The sequence below is a fragment of the Takifugu flavidus genome, chromosome 5 (assembly GCF_003711565.1).
Source record: "Takifugu flavidus isolate HTHZ2018 chromosome 5, ASM371156v2, whole genome shotgun sequence".
Classification (NCBI taxonomy): Eukaryota; Metazoa; Chordata; class Actinopteri; order Tetraodontiformes; family Tetraodontidae; genus Takifugu; species Takifugu flavidus.
Genome location: NC_079524.1, coordinates 16,952,287 through 16,976,934, shown reverse-complemented (window position 1 = coordinate 16,976,934; position 24,648 = coordinate 16,952,287). Strand labels below are relative to the sequence as shown.

At 53.4% G+C, this 24,648-nt stretch overlaps 1 protein-coding gene across 1 annotated transcript in view; it reads left to right on the top strand.

Annotated features, from left to right (window-relative positions):
• The window catches only part of LOC130525304 (tetratricopeptide repeat protein 28-like), a 76,042-nt gene that overhangs the window by 33,801 nt on the left and 17,593 nt on the right, over positions 1-24,648 (top strand). The window contains 5 exon segments of the mRNA XM_057031920.1: positions 171-443; positions 962-1,092; positions 15,793-16,300; positions 21,800-22,596; positions 22,732-23,276. Of these exon segments, the coding sequence (XP_056887900.1) occupies positions 171-443; positions 962-1,092; positions 15,793-16,300; positions 21,800-22,596; positions 22,732-23,276 (2,254 nt within the window).

The following is a 24,648-nucleotide window of genomic DNA, read 5'->3' as shown; positions in this document are numbered from 1 at the left end:
CGGAAATGTCCCGTTGCTGTGCGGCCTGTAGAATCCGTGTTGGAGACGGAACCGGAGCAGGAAACGTGTTGTCGAACGTTCCGTTAGCCTTGTTCGACTCCTTGTCGTCTCCACGTCCGCGCGAGGTCGCGCTCTGTAAGCTTCTAACATGTGTCCTGTCTCGTGCACAGAGCCGCTGGAGCCCACCTATCAGCAGCTGCAGAAGATGAAGCTGGACAAGAGTCCCTTTGTGGTGGTGTCCGTTATCGGCCAGGAGCTGCTGACGGCGAGCCACCACACCGCCTCCGTCGTGGTGCTGGAAGCCGCTTTGAAGATCGGCACGTGCAGCCTCAAGCTCCGCGGCTCCGTCTTCTCGGCCCTCAGCAGCGCTCACTGGTCTCTAGGCAACATCGAGAAGAGCACTGGCTACATGCAGCAGGACCTGGAAGTGGCCAAGACCTTAGGTAAGAGGTTCACGCAGGAACAGACTGGCTCACACACACAACATTGGTTAGCATGCTAGCTTTCTGAAGTGAGGTTCTCAACATGTGCTGGATTACTGATCCGAGTCATGAAGGTGGCATCGGGGTGGATGAGGTACAACAAGCATTCAGGTGGTGGACGAGCTCCTAGCAGAACGTTCCCCTTTGTGAAAGGAATAAAAACGTTGGAATGGCGGCTGGAGGAGACAGCAACAAGGAGGAGCGCCCGTCTCCCAGACGGCTCCAGTCATCTCACCCCTGCGCAGTTTGACACATGACTGGGCAGAGAAGCTGGAGATAAGGAGTTCTCAGGTGGAGTAGAGAAGAATGTGTCAGGCAGGAATAATCAAGCGCTCCCCTCTCCCCCTCTGAGATCAACCCCCTCAGCTGTCAGGGAGCAACTCCACTGTGAAGAACTTCTAATGGACACGTCCCCCTTCGGGGGCACAGCCGCCCAATCTCGCCTCCTGCTCACTCCCATCCTTTCCTTTCCTTTTTAGGTGACCAAGCAGGAGAATGCCGTGCCCATGGGAATCTGGGCTCGGCATTCTTCTCCAAAGGGAACTACCGGGAAGCGCTCACCAACCATCGCAACCAGCTGGTGTTGGCCATGAAGCTGAAGGACAGAGAGGTAAGATGGAGACCAGGGATGGAGGCTGAAGAGCTCCCGCCCCCCCTCGTTGGCGTGTGGAACGTGCTGCTTCATTAGGCGGGCGTTGATCTTAGCATGTAGCGGTAGCGTTCCACTGGAATATCATTTGCACAGATTTATTAAGTATGGAGCGCAGAGGGGTGTGTGTGTGTGTGTGGGTGGGTGGGTGGGGAGAACATGGAGTCAGTGAAATGAGTCCCAGTAGGGGGGTGCCGACGGTTTTGTCACGGGTATGTTGAGCACCAGAATAGAGGCTATTTTATTTTAAGCTAGTTTTTTGCTTTAAATGATGTAAAATCCAAACGTAAAGTGCCCCAAACACTGATTTCAGCTCTTTTGGGGGAACCTTGTGGCTGCTCACCCTCTGTGGTGGCCTCTCGCTCCACACTTCCACCCCCCCCCCATCCCTGCAGTCATTGTTGGGGGTGACAGGTACTTGTTCCAACACAATTCCTGTCACACGGGGAGAAGAATGGCCTCACGTCTTATCCTGTGCACCAGGCGGGCAGCTCCGCTTGTTTGGGTCCCCTGATATCAGCAGACATTTAAACCTTCCAGTCAAATGCGGCACAAAGACGTCCAGACGTCCCCACCTCAGCGGGAAGTCCGACGGAGCCCCCACACCTTCGTTCACAGGAACCTTCCTCCTCAATCCGCCCCCGGCTCTGCTGCCTTTTCTTTTCCCACTGTGAAAAATTGGTCGCACTCCAACTTCTTACAGTGTAAACGGGGAAGCAGAACATGGCTGAAAGGGAAGCGGCTCACATGTTGGCTGGAAACTCCGCCTGAACTGCACTCCTGGGCTTAGATACAACCAGCAAATGGAGGTCATGAGAAGCGCTTGCATCATGCACAAAGCCTCCGGATTGGCCGTACAAGCCCCCCCCCTCGAAAGGCCCCCTAATCAGAGTCATGTGTGTGTCACACCACCTGGGCTCCCTCAGAACACACTGGAGCCCGGCTCATTACAGCCGGCCTCCTGTTTTTCTTTCTGATGTGAGCTTTTATCTGGCCTTTCCCAAACTGAGGTCACTTCCTAGAGGCCAGGGACAGGATGTTGTTCCTGACGGCGTTCCTCGCGCGGCGTCCCTCCGTGCGGAGGAGATGGCGATCGGATGGTCAGTGATAAAGGACTCGGCGCCACATGTGAATGGGAGCAAACGCTAACGAAGGCGCGTTGCTGTTGTGCCTGAAATCACGTTGGGGGAGATGTTTGAAGCTCCAGATGGACCATGTGGCTTTGATACATGGAGGGTTTGTTGCTGTTGAGCTTTGTGTTTTGTTTGAAAGATAACACACGCCATGTGTGCCCGTGTGTGTGTGTGTGTGTGTGTGTGTGTGTGTGTTGTGTGTGTGTGTGTGTGTTTACGTGCAGGGGTCCATTTTCCTAGTTAGCAGTTTTATTTTTGGTGTTCTGTTGCCGCATCGGAAGAAAAGCCGCGAACAAAAGGAAGGAGGAAACGTGCACGAGGCTGGTCTTTACTCATCTTCCACGTGCGCTGCTCACGAGCGCTTCCCTCAGCGTGTCCTGGCACTTGAAAGCGCGACTTGCAGACAAACTTCTGGCGTCCTGCTGCAGGAACCCGGAGCAGAGCCGCTTAGCCTCGCTAGTAGCAGGTTTAGCCCGCTAGCTAACATGGCCTGGCTGCAGCCCAGTTGTTTAAGATGAAGTGAAAAGAACATTTTAATGGCGCTTTAGCGTTTAGCGAGAGGAATAAACCCGTATTCATCATTAAGGGAGGTATAAGAAAACAAGGCCCGGAAGATGGTCAAGCTGTGGAAAGACTGGGAGAGGGAGCGCTCTGTCATCCCGACTGGGACTGGGAGCTGCGCTCCAAACCAGTGAGGTCATAGTCTAGCATGGACTTAGTGTTTTTCTTGAGCTTGCTGCTTTTTGGAAATATCTAAACCAGATTTCCAGCCGTCACATATACTGCAGATGGAACATAAACACCCCCTTCTCGCCCCCCCGCCCCCATTTGTCTAGCCTGACGTTACCCACGACCTGCCGCTAACCTGGACGCTAGCTGCCGCGCCGTCTCTGTCCGGGACGGCTTCATCCTAAATGGTGGGTGTAACCAGATGGAGGTAACCCCTCATTTGGGGCGTGAGTATTTAGGAGGGAGGCGGGGGGGTATTTGGGGACTCTATAATCATGCCTCACGTGATGGTGAAAGGGTCCGTTGACCCCCCCCCCAGGGTTGGAATCATCATCAGGGAAAAGCCGAAAGGCGTCAGACGCGGCTCTTTTTCCCGTCGGCGCCACGCTCCTTAAAACAACACTGCCTGTGTTTATCTTCATGCTCGCTCGCCCGCTCCCTCCCTCGCCCGCTCCATCTGCCAACAGGAATGCAGCCCTCAGCGAGGGTGACACGGGCGACTTGATCACGCCTGTTTATCTCCCTGCTGCTCTGGGCCCAAATAGGTCCTGCAGGAGTTAGGGCAGCACCAAGAGACTGAAGGATGAAGGAAGGGCGAGGAGCAGGGCGAGGAGGAGGGCGAGGAGGAGGAGAGGAAGAGGGCGAGGAGGAGGGCGAGGATGAGGGCGAGGAGGGTGAGGACGAGGGCGAGGAGGAGGGTGAGGAAGAGGGAGAGGAAGAGGGCGAGGAGGAGGGCGAGGAAGGCGAAGAGGAGGGCGAGGAAGAGGGCGAGGAGGAGGGAGAGGACGAGGAGGAGGCGAGGAGGAGGTGAGGAGGGCGAGGAGGAGGAGAGGAAGAGGGCGAGGAGGAGGGCGAGGAGGAGGTGAGGAGAGCGACGAGGAGGGTGAGGAGGGTGAGGACGAGGGCGAGGAAGAGGGTGAGGAAGGGGGCGAGGAGCAGGGCGAGGAGGAGGGCGAGGAGGAGGGCGAGGAGGAGGGTGAGGAGGGCGAGGACAAGGGCGAGGAGGAGGGAGAGGAAGGGGGCGAAGAGGAGAGGAGGAGGGTGAGGAGGAGGAGGGGGAGGAGGAGGGTGAGGAGGAGGGTGAGGAAGATGAGGAGGAGGGGGAGGAGGAGGGCGAGAGGAGGGCGAGGAGGGCGAGAAGGAGGGGGAGGAAGATGAACACCCTGGGCTGCAACACATTTATTGTCTATTGTGATAAAATGCTCAGAAAATTCACTCTAATCATAAATAATAGCAACAAAACGTCGTAGTTAAACACCCAATTTCTCTTTTTTTAAACATCCAAAATGAAAAGTCACTCAATAATTACACAATAACTTAATTAAAATAATTATCAGAGGATGTGTGAGCTGGATAAGACGTGTGTTGCTGCGGCAACCGCTGATTCAGACTCCAGCAGGAGTTCAATATGGATCAGAGTTGTGATGTGATCGACCGGGATCTATAGTCGTCCTGCCACGTATGATTGGCCCAGAAGGTGTTTAGTATGTGTGTGTGTGTGTGTGTGTGTGTGTGTGTGTGTGTGTGTGTGTGTGTGTGTTTGGAGGAACCTAAAGAAAAATGTTTAAATAGAATATTTAATGTGCGTTTACAGCCACTTTGTGTCTCCCAGAGAGATGAATGACTGCTTCCTGCTGCTTCTCCTCTGAGCTAGCGCCCGGTGCTAGCGCCCGATGCTAGCGCGATGCTAACCCCTCTGTAGCGATGCTCCCGCACCGTGTAGCTTTCAGTCATGAGAAGAACCAAAGGTTCAGAGGCCTGATAGGACACGACTCTGCTCATTTCATCTCCTGATGATAAGGAACAGAGCCTGATTAAAGGCGTCCGCCAGCAGAGCGCTAGCTCAGGTAGCTCTGATTGGAACAATCACCTGTTAGCGCAGCCTCCTAAAACCCTTCCTCCTTTATATTCCATGAGACGAGCGCAGTGAATGCGCACGTGTCCGTCCAGTAAAATAGAAGCAGCAGCCTTAAAAGTGATCCATTCATTCATTATCTGCTCTCCTCAGACTGATGGCTACTTTCAACCTCCAGGGAAATATACGCAGGTAGTCATGGCAACCACAAATGCATGGACCTCCACACCTGAAGCAGACCCCCCCCCCCCAACCTCTGCCCAGCCCAGCCTCCATCCACTCTGGCCAGGGACGGAGGCTCCGCTGCGATCGATAGCGGGGCTGTCAGCAAGATGAATGGAGGCTTTAGGAAGTCCATTTTAATGATGGAGAAGGAGAACGGGCGCGGGAAGGAGCGGCGCTTGATGAACGGGGAATTCTGGGACAGAAGTGAGGTCGTTACGGAGGAGAGTGATGGAAGCCGAGAGGAAAAAGAAGGAGAGCGCGTGTCTATTGAACGCACGTGTGGGATTATCTGCGCACTCGCTAACGCTAGCGGCAACGGCTCGAGGGGGAGCGCGGAGACCTGCTTTAGCCGGCGTCGCCAACCCCACGCCACCGTCCCGTCGCCGTGGCGATAGAGGGTGCAGCCGCGTTAGCCGCCGTCGTGGGTTTACTCACCTGTTTAATCATGCATACAGTAAAAAAGCATCTTAGTTTGTAATTAGAGGAAGCGTGAGGAGCTAATGGTTGCTGGAGCTGAGCCGCCACGCTGTCACAGGCTAAATCCAGCTGATATTATACAGTTAGCGCTTGATGGCTGCGTTAAATGGCCGTAGCGCACAGCGGGACGGCATTCTTGTGGAGTGAAGACGTGTTTTTCCACAAGCCGTCCTCACTTCCTGCCAAAGCTGGGGATTAGAGAGCCTGATTTTAGCTCCTAACAATGCCTCCGCGCTAGCACTTGCTCCCATTCTCCCGCTCTCCGTTTTGATTCGTAGCTTTTGTCCCCGAGTTTCCGCCGTGTCAGCATTCCGGCGCCCGTGGCACAGATTTCAGACCTTTGCCTCGTCTCTCTTTGATGGCAGCTGGTCTGTGTCGGTGGAGGTGGAACGTGTCTTCGGGAAAAGCAATAAAGTCGGACAAAATACGAGGCCCCAAGTGAGCGGAATGAAAGTGCTCCATCTTAGGAGGGGACAGAGTCCTCTGGGTCGTGCCTGACCTTGGATCACAGTACGGGTCCTACTCTAAATCACCCAGACCGGCCTGAACTGGCTGCGCACCACCAGATGAAAGAGGAGTGACAGGTTCTTTGAAGGAAGCCGGATGGGAGGACTGCAGAGTTCGTCCCATCTGGACGCTGATCACGGGTCACCGAGGTTGCTGCTGGTCACCAAGTGGGAGTGAGCCGACGTGGCACCGACAGGGTCTCGATGGGTTCGATCGTGTGTTTCTAGAGGAGGAACCGGTGCAGTAGAAGCCTCCTGCCTGGCTTTGAAGCCCACAGGAACCAGACATGTTGCTCCATGTTAGCAGGAGTTAGCGGGAGAACACAGGAAGTGTGCGCCAGGAGAGGAGGGCCTGGAACATCTGCAGAGCAGCAGCATCAGTCTCCGGTTCACGTGTGTTGTGGTTAGCACCGCGGAGCAGAAGCTAGCGGGACGCTCGCTGCTCTCGCGCAGCGTTCGCACAGCTTTTTTGGGAGAGTTCGCGGCTCCGTGTGGAAACGCACGTCTGCTTATGTGCGCAGGCACGTTCTCGCCTTCATCGCCATTCCGAGAAGCTTAGCGCGATTAGAGCGGCGTTATCCTCCAAAGAGTTAATGATGAGAGGAGCAGCAGCTCCGCAGAGGCCAATCACACCCCAGTGTGTGAGTGTGTGTGTGTGTGTGTGTGTGTTTGGAAGATGGGATTCACCGTGTGGGAACATGCATGATGGGATTTCAGTGATCGTTCCTTCCATGACAACGTTTGTCATCGTCAAACCTAATTTTTTTCCGTCTGTTTGACATTTACGATTCAGACTTTATCATCACACGGCTTCATTTCACTGGTATCAGACCCGGAGACCCAGCAGTGGCTACCGGTCCCACCAGGTATCGTTTGGGGGGGGGGGGGGCAGCAGGCCGTAGCACGCCCAGTTGTGTCTTCCCCTCCCCAGATGGCGGGGGGTTGGGGGCTGAGTGACAGCCTTGATGACACTGTCGGGGCTGCAGCGCGTCTCCGACTGGTTTCCTGAACGTGATTGGGCCTCACAGCGGGGGACTGGGGGCGCGTTCAGCCGCGCGTGGCTGCGTTTCCCAGAGATCACGTGGCTGCTTCGTTATTCCCGGTGGGGGTGGAGCCTCGCCTTGACGGATCTGATGGGTCTCGTCCTCCACGCTGTCTATTTTAGGCCACAACAGCCGGCCACAGTGGATCACGCAGTGGATCACGCAGTGGATCACGCCGTGGATCACGCCGTGGATCACACAGTGGATCACGCAGTGGATCCCGGGCTCTGCTCTCCGGGTCAGTGTGTCACCAAAAGGTTGCCTGAGTGCTCCAGTCTAACCAGGAAGTGTTAGTTCTGCTCACGGCTGGCGCGGCCCTCAGCCTGATTCATGGCTGCAGATGTAGCGTGAGTCACGTAATAGCTGTTGCTCTTGGCTCGGTCCAGCTGCTGCCCCCCCCCCCATCCCCCCTATCCCCCCCCCCCCCCCCCCCTCTCGTTTCCACCCTCTGTCTCCGTTTGTATCACGTCCTCCGAGCGCTCATGCTAGCAGCAGTTAAGCTCGCGGTGCCTCTGAGGTTCCTGTTCGTCGAGGGAGTTCCTGGTGGGCCTTGTTGTGTCGAGGCGGGGGGGTGGGGGGGGGCACTATTGTTCGTGCCTTGAGCGCTAGCTTGTCCGTAGCCTGTTGCGGGGGTTCAGCAGAGCCAGAGACGCCTCTTCTTACACGGCGTGACCGAAAGGCAGCAGCTGCCCCCAGAAGAACCGGGTCTTCAGATTCCAAAACAGTCCCAGCAGCCTGATTGGTGAACATGTTCCTTTTCTCTCCGCCCCGTCTCATTCTAGCGCTGCCTTCCCGTTCCTGGAGCACCACTTTCCCCACTTTTCTCCACTTCCTGTCGAGGCTTCTGACCAACGTGGTGGTGTGGAGCAGATAGCAGCTATCTAAGGAGCCCTGCGTCTGGGCTGGAACAGAACCCAACCCCCTCCCATTGTGACTCCTATTCTAGCAGAGGGGAGAGACACGAGCCAGAGTCTCTGCTGCCCCCCCCCCCCCCCATCCCCCCTATCCCCCCCCCCCCCCCCCCCTCTCGTTTCCACCCTCTGTCTCCGTTTGTATCACGTCCTCTGAGCGCTCATGCTAGCAGCAGTTAAGCTCGCGGTGCCTCTGAGGTTCCTGTTCGTCGAGGGAGTTCCTGGTGGGCCTTGTTGTGTCGAGGCGGGGGGGTGGGGGGGGGCACTATTGTTCGTGCCTTGAGCGCTAGCTTGTCCGTAGCCTGTTGCGGGGGTTCAGCAGAGCCAGAGACGCCTCTTCTTACACGGCGTGACCGAAAGGCAGCAGCTGCTCCCAGAAGAACCGGGTCTTCAGATTCCAAAACAGTCCCAGCAGCTTGTTTGGTGAACACCTTCCTTTTCTCTCCGCCCCGTCTCATTCTAGCGCTGCCTTCCTGTTCCTGGAGCACCGCTTTCCCCACTTTTCTCCACTTCCTGTCGAGGCTTCTGACCAACGTGGTGGTGTGGAGCAGATAGCAGCTATCTAAGTCGCCCTGCGTCTGGGCTGGAACAGAACCCAAACCCCCTCCCATTGTGACTCCTATTCTAGCAGAGGGGAGAGACACGAGCCAGAGTCTCTGCTGCCCCCCCCCCCCCCCCCCATTCAATCAGAGCCCTGCAGCGTGCGTGCACAGCTGGGGGTCTGTCCAGATAAACAAGCCTTGAAAGCCAAAATTAGTTTCTAATCGTCTTTTTCTGCGGTTTAGCTCCGTCCTGTTCCTGGGAAGTCTGCTGGATTTAAAGAATTCCATCCGATAATCCTGACTGGGATCCATCTACTCTTAGATGTGCACGTACAGTCACTCAGAACGGGGACAGCGCCCCCCCCCCCCCCCCTTCCCCAAGGACAGCCATGCTTTAAATGGAAAGCCGAAAGGAATATTCCTGGGATTTAGCTTCCAGTTTTCCATCCTAAAGGAGCTTCACCACCCTGGCGCTCCTGAAGCTGTGTCCCAACAGTAAGGGTGCACGTGCACGTGCGCACCATGTGTGGCTGGATGCAATAATACAGCTCAGTAGCGGGCTGCTCTGTTCAGGCTTTATCAGTCAAAGCAGGTCCGGCTGACGGGGGTAAACCCCGGGGAGGCTCCGGTCCTGGAAGGCCGGGGAGGCTCCGGTCCTGCTGGAAGTAGCCGCTGAGGTGTGGAGGTCCTGCTGGGTGCCCCCCCCCCCCCCGGCCACAGTAACCACCCTCCCCGAGCCTGTAATTGCATTTGGGGATAAGTAAAAGCAGCGAGGACGGGAGGAGGGATTTAAATGGCTGACGTGCCGGGCTGAAGGCTCCTCCGCTCCATCAGCACCATGTGACGGCAGATTTATTCACCGCACCAGCGCTGGAGTTTAGGGAGGCGGGATGGGTTGGTCTAAAAGGCCGGAGCTTCATAAAAGTGGGACTGTGCGACAGAAACGAGGGCTGTTGAGTCCTGACAGCACCTGAAGGATCTCCTGGAGTTCCAGTCGACCCACTTCCTGTCTGGAGGTCAGGACTTTATGAGCGTTCAGGGTAACGTCTCCATATTTATCCGTTTCTATCCTCTTGCCAGGCGGCTGCCAGCACTGGTGCTCCTCTTTTATTGCTCTTGGACCTTGGTCCTGGTCTAGAACATGTCTTCAGTCCCGCTGCTGTGTCCAGCTGCTTTGGCAGGCAGGGAGAGAGGCCCTAATTCTGGAATGCCTAAACACCCTTGAATAACCCTGACCTTGGATTAGCTGTCTGGCGCCCCGCTGCAAGTCTCTCACACGAGCGTGCGGAGCTGCGAGCTATACTATATTTGGCAGCGTGTCCTCGGATGCAGCAGGATGTCGCAACAATTAGGGAGCGGCGGCGGCGGCGGCGGGTGGTGTTTGCAGCCGGCTGAGAGGAATTCCTGGTTCATCTCCTAAAATTGGAGCCACCAGACAGCTGCTGCCTGTCAAAAATTCAACTGAAACCGGGAAGCTGGTCGATTGTAAAGAGGAAAACCAAAAATTCACCGAAGGAAAACAAGCTAAGACAGAAATGTTAGCTAGCATGGCCGTTACCGCGCTGGAGTGGTGCCGTGGAGCTGCGTCCCATCTCCACGTTCCCTCCATGTGGGCTTCCTTTCAAGGTCGCACTTCCCCGTGATGAATCTGCACCTTTCCCGACAGCCGTTTTTCCTGGATTCAACGTCCCGGTGATGCGCTCCTCCGTTAGCCGTGACCTTTTGTGTCGGGGTGTCGGTCACCATCTTCTCCACCACTGTCGAGTCAGCGTGATTGTGGTGTTTGGGGCTAATTAGATGGTTGAAGGGTGACACCAACAAAGCCCCGAGATTAAACTTCCAATGCCTGAATTTTCCGGAGACAATTTTCCGACCGCGCGATCCTGTTTGAACCTGGGAGTCGAACCAATTGATTTCGACTATCTGAAACCGTGCTACAACATTCTTAATATTAAATCAGAGCTCCTGAGGAGGGATTTAGCCCACAAACACGTCGTCCCACTCGTGTGTTCAATCCGTTTCCTCCGAAGGGTTTGCTCCGTATGATCTGTTCTTTATCTGCCCTATTAGTGTTTAAAGAAGGGTTTATCCTCTCCTCCCTCTCAGCATTGTTCGCTTCCCCTTTCTTTCCCGAGGCTTTACAAAAGGGCCAACCTTGATGTTTACCTCCAACCCCTCTGGGGAGGCTTTTGAAGCTCCACTGTGTCCTCCCCCCTCCGTCACCACCAGGTCTCTCAAGAATTGATTCCCGACACAAGCGGGCGTCAGCGCCGCTCAGCCCATGGAGACTTGGCCCAGAACTAAACAAAAAAAAGCCCTTCGTGGCTTTGCTCTGGTTTAGAGCACATTAGCATTAGCTTCCACGGTGACCTGCTTTCGTGGTGTGAAACCTGGACAACCGGATTGGAAACCTATTGCAGAAAATGCGAGGACTGTTTTGGAACAGTTTTGACCTCCTTCCTCAAGGGATGGACTGGGAATGGGCAGGCTCTTGCCCTCCAGCCCCCCCCCCCCATCCCCCCCCCCCACACACACACATCTGAATGTTTTTGCTAACCTTGCCTTGCCAACATCAAACCACCACGCAACATTTGACCGGAGCAACAGTCAGATTTTCCGCCCTCGCCGACGGAGACTGTCGGATCCAATTTTATCCAGGCTCCTGTCTCGTGCGCTGCTCACCGCCCGCTCAAAGGGAACGACCTTGGCGTGCACAGGAACACGCCAGAGGCCTTCGGCTATAAATGCACGTGCTCGTGCAAACGTATGTCGAGGCTCCAAACAGAACTGAACCCCCAACAAACCTGGGAAAAACACGTTAAATCCTATTTTTAAGCAGCGTAAGTTAGCGTCCCCCTCCCTCCATGGCCGCTGCTACACATCCTGTCCGTCCGTCCGTCTGGAGCCTGACAGCCAGTGTGGCAGCTATCGGGAGTGTCCTCACTCGTTGCCTAACCTTTAATCAATCAATCCGTTGGGTCCTCGAAGACGACAGGAATCGTCAAGGCTGGTGTCGTTTATCTACATGCTGGAGGTCACAGAGAAACCAGGGGATCCACTGGCTCCTTATCAGTCTGAGTGGATCGGATCAGTCGATCACTCTGATGAGACAACTGATGTGTGCTCCCGATTGATCCCATATGTTGGAATGTTTTTTTCTTTGTGAGCATTATAAGTTAGCTAGGTGGTTTAGCCTCTTCTGTACCTGGGATTTGGGATCCTCCCGGTGGATCCCATGCTGACCTTCTAGCTGTTGAAACATCACCAAAATAAGACGCGTGGAACCAAAAGGTGTTTTCAGTCCCTCTTTTAGAGGCCCTTTCCTCTGAAACGGCGATCGTGCAGACGCTGCTTTTAAAATGCAGGTTTTAGGATGATTCCATCCGAGCAGGTTTGGGGATCTAATTGGGGATCTTGTAGGATTCATATCTCACCCCAGAATGAGGGAAGAGAATGGAATATCCTCCTCTAAACTGGCTGCATATTAATATAATAAATATAATAAACCCCCGCCAGGTTCTGAATCCCCTGAATCCACCAGGACGCTTTCCCATCGCCCCCCCATTTCCTCCACCATATATGAAATTCCTCCTTATCGCCATGCCAACAACATCCGTATCTTTCCAGCTCCTTTGGGACCATTTCTTGCTTCTCTGCTTCACGCCCGAGTTTATTACAATTGAGACGTTTCCTTCCTTGTCAAACTGCGTTGCTGCAGGTGAATCCAGATCTGAGGAAGTCCTCGCCCTGGGGGTGTCCCCAGCATTGTCTTCTCTCATCTTCAAACACAATCTCTCCACCAGCTTTTATCTCCCACCCCCGATCCCCCTCCCTGACATTAAAGCGAGCGCGGTGTGTGTGTCGGCGCGTAATTAACGCGCGTTTCATCAGTTTAACGCCGACAGAAATGAGCAAAAGGGACGACGGCAAACACCGATGACACGATTGGGCGAGGAGTTTCAGTCCACGCCACGACTCCAGGACCGATCTTCTGCTCGGGGTGGGAAAGAACTCCGATCGGAGAGCAGAATTGAAAACACATTCCGAGTGGGGGATGCGCTAAACCAGAAATGATCCAGGGAGAGGAAGTGGTGAGCAGTTGCTCGCACATGTAAAACATCGGGGAGTGTGCAGGGGTGGGACCAGGAAGGGAACCAATGGAAGGAAGGGAAATCAATGACACATGGCAGAGAACGACTTTTCCCGTTCCCGTTTGACGCCAGAGTTACTGATCAAAAGAGACGGAAAGACAATTAAGGTTCCTGGAAGGTTCCTGCAGGTCAGAGATGGAGGTTCTGGTCTCCTTCTGTGGGTCCTGCTCCTGCATCAAAGGGCTGGATGACTGGCATTGTTTCAGAAATAGCTTTCGTGAAGGGTCATCAGCCACTCACAGGCCCATAGCAACCACTCGATGGGGACGTCCATCTGCTGAGACGTTGGGGACACGTGTCCCAGGGGCCAGTTTACACCCAGGTTTCAGTCTGGCAGTTCCAGCTTCGCACAGGGGGCTTCTTCTACCTCCTTCCCAACCTTTGTCTTCTCTGGCTAAGACGTGCTTCTCACTGTCCTCGGACGAGTGACCTTTGTCCTCAAGGTGCAGGCCGAGTCCTGTCCACAGGCGAGCATCCGAGTCCTGTCCACAGGCGAGCGGCCGTGTCCCGTCCACAGGCGAGCGGCCGAGTCCCGTCCACAGGCGAGCATCCGAGTCCCGTCCGCAGGCGAGCGGCCGTGTCCCGTCCGCAGGCGAGCGGCCGTGTCCTGTCCGCAGGCGGATCTGGTGCCCAATGTGCACGTATATGGATCTACAGAAGTCCAGCATGAGTCCGCCTGCGTCCCTCAGTACCGGGGCAGTGGCCATGTGATCTGTATTCTAATACAGGGAGGCTTGTTCTCGCCGCTGCAGTAATGGAATCAAACCTGTTCACCATCTGTTCACATCCTCAGAGCCTTTCTGTCCTCCGGATAATCTTATTAACAGCACTTTACTGAAGTAGTTGCAGCGCTGCTGTTGTGCAGGACCTCCCATGTGGGTAGAAGGTGAACTCTGGGCTCCTTCACACCTCAGATGGAGCAGCTCCCTCCCTCCCTCTCTCTCTCTCTGTCTTTATCTCTCCCTCCCTCATGTCTTTTAAAAATACAAACAAGCAAATGAGCTAAATTCTGCTAAAAACAGAGTCATTTTTCCACAACTGCCGCTAATTGAGCAGCAGAGTCGTTAACCGTCTCCAGGAACGTCCTCCTTCCCCTGAAAAACACACACACGTAATGAGGTGGGATCAGTAGGCAACCAAAGCTCCGTCAGAGGAAAGAAATGGAGTAATGTTGGAGCTGAGATGGTCGGTTTAACACGCCCCCCCCACCCCCCCCCCCCACGGCCTCCCCTCCTCTATTCCCATCTCCTCCTGGTGGAACCAGTTTACCTTTCATTAGAAGACCCTTGGTGCACAATGTGTTTGCTGATAAGAGCCAGAGCTTTATCGTTAGGTTATAAAGTGTGGCGTTGGGATTAATCAGATCAGCGCGCATTCTGAGACCGGCTGGACCCGGTTTATAGAGCAACGCAAGGAAACCAGATCCAGGAGAGAGATTAGAAACAGAGCAACGAAGATGAGGCCCAGAAGAGAGATGGAATCTCGAGTCAGTTCTGCCAGAATTATTATTTTTCAGCCAATTATTCCTCTCCCGAAAGAATGTTGTTGCGCAACGTGGGTTGGGAGCTGAAGTGAACAATGGTGAGAGAATGCCACATTCACACTTGAGAGGGAAATGCGGTCCCTCCGTCTGTCCCGGAGCCAGAGGCGGTCGCTCCTCCGTGGTTGGCGAGGCAGGCTCCTCATTATCTGCCTATCTTGGGTTCCATCTGAGGGGAAAATGCTGTGTTGCAGTCTGACGTTGGAAGGACGGTGATCAGAAGAGCAACTGATCTCAACTGGAAACGATTGCCCCCACCATTACCCCCCCTTCCCCACCACACACACACACACACACATGTGCGCGCCATGTCGACAAAGATTTTCTGTTTTCCACTGAAACGCAGAAGTTTGAGTGAGGGAGGTGGGCGGAGCTTCAGAGGGCAGGTGTCACGGGGCAGGCCTAGCTAGGCTACCCACGTAGCCTAGCAGCAACGGTTGTGACGGAGGCTAATTGCCCCCCCGGGCCTGCCTGATGCCTTGTCCAGTCTTTAAACTGGAGCAAACCACCGCAAGTCCTTATGTCAGCACTTAATTGGTTCCAGGCACCAAAATCTATGCGGGATGAAGGGCGCCATGCTGGAGGGGTCGGATGTGGAAAAGCTTGATTGATTCAATGAAAAAATGGGACCTTCAGGAGCCTCTCCAGAAAGGTTCCGTCGATTTTTCCATCAAATAACTCCTCACTAATTCAACAGCTCAGTTGTCTCGCGTTCAAGTGGGACTGTATCAAGTTAATGAACAATTATCCAACCGCGGCAGCCGAGACCGACCGTCTGATCTAAGCCACCTGCTACATAAGTGCTCTATCCTTTTAATTCACCTCCCCCCCTCCTCCCCCCCCCGCCGTGTGGCTCTCACAGCAGCCCCGACGACCGCCGTCCTCCCCGGTGGTGATGGACAGGACCGTGGCCTTCACTGTCAGCGCATCCGTCCTCTCTCCTGGCTGGTCTCCAAGCCTCTTTCCTGGCTGAAAGGTGCAGAGTGGACCCTCAGGAAGGGGATTCTTTATGAGCCAGCCCTGCATGATTAATTGAACATCTGGTCTCTCAGAGACAGCTGACCCCCTTCATTCCCAGCTGTTTACCCTCCGTATAAACAGTTAATAACCTGCAGTAAATGGAACGCTGGGGAAGGGGAAGGGGGGGGCTGCATTCTATGAAACGTCTCCGTTTCGTTGCCTGGCTTCATTGTTTGCAAATGTAGTCGATGTTGGTTGTGGTTGTTTTTACAGGTGAAAATGGCTGATGAAGAGCACAGCAGCACGCAGAGGGCTTTTATCCCCTTTGTCGCCAGTCGCTCATTTAGCGAGTCGCCCCCCCGCGGCGTCGGCTCGAAGCGCGATGGCAGCGGGTAAATGAAAAAGGCTGCCGCTGTGTCCGTCTGCGTCCGCTGCGTCGAGTAGCCGAGCGGAAACCAAATCAGGGTTTCTTTGTTGGCCGTTTCTGGGCAGGTTCTAGCCTCCGGGTTAAACGAGCGAGGCCGTTTGAGACGACGCGGTCGATGATCCTGCCCCCTTCCTTAAGACCCTCTGTCTTTTCTCTCCACAGGCTGCTTCGATGGCGCTCAGCAGCTTGGGCCACGTGTACACGGCTATCGGGGACTATCCAAACGCCCTGGCCAGTCACAAGCAGTGCGTCCTCCTAGCCAAGCAGTCCAAGGATCAGCTGTCTGAGGCCCGTGAGCTGGGAAACATGGGCGCTGTCTACATCGCCATGGGGGACTTTGACAACGCTGTCCAGTGCCATGAGCAGCACCTGGGCATCGCCAAGGCTCTGGAAAATAAACGGGAGGAAGCTCGGGCCTACAGTAACCTGGGGAGCGCCTACCACTACCACCGCAACTTTGACAAGGCCATGTCCTACCACACTCATGTCCTGGAGCTTGCTCAGGAGCTGGAGGAGAAGTCCATCGAAATGAGAGCCTACGCCGGCCTGGGCCACGCCGCTCGCTGCATGCAGGACTTGGAAAGAGCCAAGCAGTACCACGAACAACAGCTGTCCATCGCCGAGGACCTGAAGGACAGAGCTGCAGAAGGAAGAGCCTCCTCCAATTTGGGTATGTAAACCACCCTGGCGGTGATTAATAGCATGCACAAGAACATTTAGAAGACACACGAGCATATCTGTACCGTCAGCACGTGAAGGTAAAGGAACATCCGTGGCGTCGGAATGTCCGAGGAGCCTCTTGTATGGATGAGAGCGTGACCTCAGCTCCGCTACCTCACAAAGCAATATTTTTCCCCCTTCCTGCTCCGTGATAAATCCGTGTCAGGAAGCACCTGGATACTTGGAAGCAGGCTTGAGCGCGCCAACGTGCTCACGTGGTTACTCGTATTTTATTCCAAAGACTGTTTTTTGGGAAAGAAGACAAACTAGTAGTTTCCTGCTAGTGTTCCAGTGCGTTGCTAGCTGCGCCGCGCGCTTCTGTTTTGGTTCTGTTTGTCTTGTCTAAGAACAAAGGGACGTTCCAGACCTCCAGGTTGGGCGGTCGTCTCACGGTCCCGGCACTTTACTCGCATTTGCCCATTTGCACACAAACGTGCACTAAACGAGGTGGCACTCTGCATCACCAAGCTAAGCTAATGAACAAAAGTCAAATAAATGTATTAACTGGTAAGAGGCTGACTCAAAGAGGCTGTTTTCCTGTTAATGGACAATCTGCTTCACGCTATCCAGGGTTAGATGATGATGATGTTGATGATGATCACCATTCCAGAGCTCTCTGATCACCTCAGACCTCTTGGAATTCTCACTACAAATCCGTCCCTTCTGACTTGGCTATGCTGATGGCGACCAGGCGGATGTTAACGCCAGCGATTGGCACGTTACACGTCCATGTGACTGGGTTTAAATATAGATGCGTTATTCCCCTACGAAAATAAATCACCAAGAAGGCAGCAGAATGGGCATTAATGACAGGTCTTATAAAGGTTTATAACGGATACTTGCAACCCCATTAGCGACATGTTATGACCAATTCCACTGTGTTTAGTCCAGCAATTACAATTAATGGGCAACTAGGAGGCGTTATAGCTCCTCCCAGATGAATTATTCTCTCACCCTCGTGTGTAAAGCTGTGCGAGCCCAGACGGGAGGTTAACCAGCCAGACATAAATTGAGCCTGTCCTTTGACCGGCCTAATGGGTGCACGTCATGCACAGCTCTTAGCACCAGTGTGCGCCTGATTTTAAAAAAACGACGGCATTTGTGGTCGTAAATAAGCGGTTGGGGGAAGAGCAGGTTTACGGCGCCGCAGTTGTGCAGCCCGGAGTGCTCGGAAGCCAATGGGAATGAGCCGCGACGTTGCGCCCCCTTCTGCACGGTGGAGTCACGGCGGCGTGGCTGAGACCTCCTGCTCGCGTCTGAGCCGAGGCCGGAGACGATGGGAGGTTAGCGAAGCGTCGTGCCGCGCCGGGAGCGCTCGTCATCCTGCCTTTTTGAGGCCTTCCGCTCACGTCCCCTCTCTCCTCACCCCTGCTGATTGTAATCTGCAGCTGTCAAGCTCCCAGTAATTGAAACTGACTTGATGAATCGCTTAATTACCTTTAATAGCTGATTGAAGATGAGCTGAATAATGAAGGTAACTGGGAACGAAGTGAAGGTTGCGAAGCATTCGTCTGTAATTACCCCATTGTTGTTGTTGTTGTTATTGTTGGTTCTCTTTTGCTGGGTAGCAACGGCGCGCACGTTCATTGTTATTCCATCATCGGCGCCCGCAGTCCTCCTTAGCACAACAAGATACGGGCTAAATGCGAAAGGATGTTGTTTCAGACTTCAAAAAGCGCCGCCATGATAGCAGAGGCACCAGACGGAAGGAAGGATGATGGAGTAAAGCTTAATGAGCAGCGCTAAAAGTGGAAAACATGGTGCGAGAGAAGGGAAGGAGAGGTCTCGGAGGCAATGAGGAGCGAGAAGAAACTTTCCCTGTGCCCTCTGCTTGTTGTTGATGCTGTGGGTGGAGCAGCAGCCGTCGTGGCTCTGAGCTACACCAGCATCTTCTCAGATCCACCCATGACGCCCGGTGGTCTACACAGCCCTGCTGCAGCACTTCTGACCTGGAACGCACAAGAAAGCGTTGCATTCCAGGCCCATTTATTATTCATTAATTGGCCAACTTAGCCCCAAGTCAGCCATCTTTAATATCCGAGCCACAGAGAACATTGGGAGGTCTCATATTTTTGGATATTCATGAATCAGAATTTCATTCTTCCTCCTCCAGAGACTCAAAATAAGATCGATCAGCTTCTTGTTTTAATATCAGTCCACCATCTAAGAAGCCACTTGACATGTCGGCTCCCTCGGTTAAAGGCTGCAGGGCGGTAACGGTTCTAATTAAGCATTTTTCCCCCATTTTGCTTCATCCGGGGGTCCCGCGAGATTACTGACTGCTGATGCTCACACAAACAAGCAGCAGAGGCGACAACAGGAAGAAGAAGAGTTCACCAAACAACAAAGAACCAGACAAATGTTGGGAGCTTTGTCTTTAGGTCCCCACAGCGACTCTCCAAAACAAAGCTGGGTTGAACTAGTTTGCGCCCCACATGCTAATAACCAATTCCAGACAGCCCATAGACAGACGACAGGGAGCAGAACTTCCCCAGGCTTTCAGGCAGAGCGATTATTGGGTTTTAAGCCTTTGGAAAGAGCCCTGATTATAGATCTATGATGAGCTGGACCTGCAAGGTGAAACTGACCTACTGAGCCAGACGGTTCCAAAGAGATCCAGAAGGACAGAAAATGACCTCAATAAATTCCTTAATAAAAATTACCCTCCCGGTTTATTTGGACGATTTCAACCTTCGCTGTTGTAAGTCAGAGTTTGGTAGCCTCATTTGTAGCCGTCCCTCCCCCACACAGACCCCTCTAATCTGCAGACACGAGTCCGTGCCAGAAAGTGGACGAGATGCCCTGAAAAAGTGTTCGTGCTTCCAATAAACTCAAAGTGTCTGCTTGCAGTTGCTCAAGCCGCTGCGGAGCCATTAAGTGAAACACAAGAGCTGAGCAAATGTGGCCTTTTTCTCCCAAACATCTGCAAATTCAGCATGAAATGAGATCCGAAACGGGGAGAGCCGAACAAAAACAAGCGCAGGCGCTGGGACGGATGGTGGCAGATTTAAATGGGTGGAAGCATCAGATGACGTGTGGACGGTACAGCAACAGATAATGGGAGGGGGGGGGGCAAAAAGCAGCTGCAGAGGGATGATTAAAGCCTCCATATCACAGTCCTCCTTTTATATCTCTCTTCTAGTCTGTGGAAATGAGGAGTGGGGAACCTTTAACGCCTTAAGCCCGACCCCCCGCTGCCCCTCGCTCCTGCAGCCTCAGTAGGATTCAGACGTCAACCTTCCTTCACACTTTGCATGAGCCCCAGTGGAACGACTATCAACCCCCCAACCAGAATTATTGCAGAAAATTTGACCTTCAGCGGTCCCCCGACCTTCTTCTCGTTCTTTTACGCCATAAACGGATCCGGCGCCGCGCCTCGTCGTGAGGTTCAGTTATGACTAACGTATCGTAAAATTCTTATCGGAAGGTGGTTATTAAACGATTTGTTTATTCGCCTTATAAGAATAGTCGCGTGAGGTGTTCCCCCTCTTTCTTCCCGTTTTTGGAAGCACCAACTTCCGATGCAGTGAAGGCTGGCAGATTTCTCCTCCTTTTAATTCGACACACGCTCGTCCCCTCTGGGTTCAGACCGGAACGGGCATCAACAGTCCCAGAAACCCCACAAATCAGCGCACTTTACTGCTCTGTGCGCCTCAAACATGGGTGGAAATGACCTCATTCTGGGACGCGAACGCGGAGCAGACCCATTTCTGGGCCGGTCATCTCGTCTCTACCTCCCTCTCAGCTCAGCGGCCGCCGTGTTGTTGTTGTTGTTGTTGTTGTTGGTGAAATCCTCTTAGCTAACTGTAGTCAGACAGACAGCGCTTTGGACGTGCGTAGCTCCTGGAAGAATGACACAGTGCTTTACTCAACACGATACCATCCCTCAAAGCCGCCACCGCTGCGTATCCCTCTTCTTACGGCGAGCTGTGTAATGAAAAGTGACAACATGTAGCCGCGCTTTAAATGTCTTTGGTTATGGGGTGATGGAGAGGCCCTGCAGCAGAGGCGTGGGGATGACGCGCTGTTCCTTTCATCAGGCAGCGGCTGTTCCTCTGAGTCCATGAGGAAGAGTCCATTCAAAGTGCTGGTAATCAAGCCCCCGTTAGTTGAACTCCATCTGCTGGGGTTTTGATTTTGCTGCATTTATCAGCGTGTTTAGTTTCATTTATAATAATCCTCTTACCACACGGGGAGGCAGGAAATATTTCCTCGCATCAAGCGAGCCTGCAGGCGTAGCCTGGGGCTCATTACAATTTGGGCACCCAATCCCATAATGTCAAACCTCGCAGCCTCTGTTCTGGCTTACCTTTCTAACCAACCATTTTTAGCCTGCAGCTTGGAACATGTTAGCTGGTAATACATCTGTTGGTGTTAGATCCTCGGCAAGATTAGCATCCTTTGGGGAAGCGTAACCTTGGGTGTGACTTTGTGGTCAGGGCTGCCGGGGAAGCCTGTTGTGAATCTTAAAGTGCTTCTACTCAGGAAAAAACAAGTATGTTTTCACAGCAAAACCCCCCAGCAGCTGCAGGACTCCTTATCCGGATTCATTTATTTCTACACCCAATTAAAGCAGGTTTAGTTTCCCCTTAATCTCATTTAGAATTGATTGAAGTAAAATATAATCTCTGCAACATTTCCCGCTCATCCGGCAAATGCAGACCGGCAGGAACATTTCCTGGTCTGTGCAATCGCTTGATGTCTTCGTTTTCTTTATCCTCCCCACTCTCAAGTATTGATCTTTTTAACTGCCCAAATCTGCTCTCAGTCTTCCGAGGCCTTTTGTTGGCCCGTGTTCGGGCCGTTAATGTGGCAGCTTTTGGGAGAAATAACTGGAAAACACACCTATGACAGTAACTAATCGCAGCAGAAACCGCAGAGAGCCTCATCCCTTCTGGTTCCCACCATCTTGGCTTCTAGATCTGTGGCTGTAGCCTCACCCCTCCAGCCCAGTGGGCCTGCTTCATCATTAGCATTGCTGGTTGCTGCCAGCCCGCAGCTATCGTCCTCTCAGTCAATTAGCTTTAATATTATCTATATATGCAGCTGTTACCACTCCAGAAGGACGCAGGAGACCCCCAGGAGACCCCCGGGAGACCCCCGGGAGACCCCAAGGAGACCCCCAGGAGACCCCCAGTCCGCCCATGTGTGTTTGTCCTGAGCTGTTCGTGTTGCTAAAGATTTCTTTCTGTGGCTTTGCTCGCATAAAGCTCCTCCAAAAGAGAGCTTTTGTTTTTGTGTTTGATGAATCTTGGGGTCTGCGCCGTATTTTATCGGCCGTGCCTGCGGGGGAGTGTGTTTTGCAAGTCTGGAGCAGATGGCTCGCGCTGCATATTTTAGCAACCGCCTCACTCGTTTCGCGTGTGAAGTGCTGACACTTGAATTCAGCACAGCTCAGCATTTGTCTGAGTTCCACTTCATCCTCCTGCTGTCTCTCCTCTCTGCACAGGCATCATCCACCAAATGAAGGGGGACTATGAGACCGCACTGAAACTCCACAAAACCCACCTGGCCATTGCTCAGGAGCTGAATGACTATGCTGCACAGGGCCGAGCCTATGGAAACATGGGGAACGCCTACAACGCCTTAGGAGCCTTTGACCAGGCTGTGCGATACCACCGCCAAGAGCTGCAAATCTCTATGGAGGTCAACGACCGCGCTTCGCAGGCCTCCACCCACGGGAACCTGGCCGTGGCTTACCAGGCCCTGGGAGCGCACGACCGCGCTCTGCAACACTACCAGAACCACCTCAACATCGCTCGCGAGCTCAGAGACGTCCAGAGTGAGGCGAGAGCTCTGGGCAACCTCGGGAACTTCCACTGCTCCAGAGGGGAGTTCCCTCAAGCTGTACCCTACTACGAGCAGTACCTCCGCCTGTCCCCGGACCTCCAAGACATGGAGGGTGAAGGGAAAGTCTGCCACAATCTGGGTTATGCCCACTATTGTTTGGGCAACTATCACGACGCCGTCAAATATTATGAACAAGACTTAGCACTGGCCAAGGACCTCCACGACAAGCTGAGTCAGGCCAAGGCGTACTGTAACCTGGGTTTGGCCTTCAAGGCCTTAGGAGACTTTACTAAGGCGGAGGAGTGTCAAAAATACCTTCTGTCACTGGCCCAGTCCCTCAACAATGCACAGGCTCGCTTCAGAGCCCTGGGGAACCTTGGGGACATCTTTGTCTGTAAGAAAGACGTCGCCGGAGCTATTCAGTTTTATGAGCAGCAGTTGGCCCTGGCTCACCAGGTAGGGCCACCCACGACCCTCGCAGCATAATACACGCAAATGTCAACGTATATGGAGAAAGAAAATGTGGTGGAAGGTAATTCCTAATCTCCGTCGCTGACTTGCCTTATGTCGACCTTTTGAAATGTGTTTCAGGTGAAGGACCGTCGGATGGAGGCCTGCGCGTATGCTGCCCTCGGGGCCACCTACAGACTCGTGCAGAAGTATGACAAGGCGCTGGGCTACCACACCCAGGAGCTGGAGGTGTATCAAGAGCTGGGTAACGCATCAGGAGAGTGCAAAGCCCACGGTCACCTGGCGGCCGTCTACATGGCCTTGGGGAAGTACGCCATGGCCTTTAAGAGCTACGAGGAGCAGCTGGAGCTTGGTCAGAAGCTGAAGGACCCGGTGGTGGAGGCCCAAGTGTACGGCAACATGGGCATCACCAAGATGAACGTCGGGGTGATGGAGGAAGCCATCGGCTACCTGGAGCAACAGCTGGCTACGCTACAGCAGCTGAGTGGCAACGAGGCGTTGATGGACAGGGGCAGGGCCTACGGCAACCTGGGCGACTGCTACGAGGCTTTGGGCGACTTTGAAGAAGCCATCAAGTACTACGACCAGTACCTCTCTGTGGCGCAGAGCCTCAACCGCATGCAGGACCAGGAGAAGGCCTACAGGGGTTTGGGCAACGGGCACAGGTTTGTTACTCCTTGCAGTACTTTGGAATTCCAGAAAACTCTTCTCAGTTTCTATGAGGTGTTCCAGATAAGGCGGGATTGTGTTGAGTGGGTAATACCAATAATAGCGCTAATCCTATTTTGCATATTATTTCTCTCTCGCGGCTGTTGTGGGACACCTTGCTGGAGAGCAAGGCTGCGATATGAAGCTGCAGCTCGCTGCCTCAGCAGCAGCCCGATGGCCCGGACTTATCTGCATGCAAAGCAGCTTTGCCACGCAGAGATCCGAGAACTCAGGGGAGCGCGCACGTTCCAAGGCGGCCTCTTTGGCATCTCGCGTTTCTTCTAGATTTAAAAATTCTGCCCGCAAATGAACTGACATTAGAGGAGACAGTGTTGCGAAATAAAATGAAAGCGCCGCTCAGAGACGTCCTCCGACGGGTTCCTTCCCTTTGTGCGTCAGCGGCAGGAACCCCGGCAGCTGTATTAGCCATGCACGAGTTCAGAGGGGAATAATAGACTTCACACAAGCCCCTTCTGCACTTGCAGCAGCTCTTAGCGAGGCGCACGCTTTATCACGCAGCATTAATCCAGCCGAAAGCTTTTATTCTTTTAATGCTCCATTTGAAATGGCGCCGCGCAATTGTTGGTCTCCCTGAATATTTAAAGGGAATCTGTTTGAAAGTGCGGAAACGCCGTGAAAAGCTACTCTGTCAACACGAGAGGACGACGTGACAGATGTTAAAGGCTGGTAAACAGCAGCGGCCCTCCAGGCTTCTTTTGAAATTCCCATCTGCACTCGGACGTTAATGTATCGCTCTTCACACACACTCGACTGCACTTCAAGGCAGCCTCTTCAGCATTAATTAGACAACTCAACCACACTGGCCGACTCTTGACAGTTGATGATTTTAAACGCCGCTAAGCTTGCAAGTCCATCCAGCATCACAAGTGGCTGCAGCACCGACCAGAACAGACCCAAGTGGAGAGAAATGAGGGCAGTCGTCTATATCAGTCGTCCTGGAATAGAAGATTATAACGATTTCACGTGTCCAAAACAAGCTAACGAGGTGGGTGTGTGGTCCAACACGTCCATTCATCCACACCTGGATCCTCCTCTGCTGGTGCTGGCTGACATCAACAGCCCCTGGTTGCTTTAGACGACCTCCTCAAGTTCTTTGAGATGTTCCTGAAGAACCTTTGTATTCTTCTAGTTCCCAATGAATAATTGGATCAAAATCAAACATTTACATCCTTTTTTCACTGGTTTTATTGCTTTGATGATCACGGACGTGTGTTGGGACAATTCCAAATCAGTGTTTCAACATGAGCTGTTGCTGTATTTTTATTGAATAACTCGTTTTTTAAAATACGAGCCGACGGCTGCGTGTGT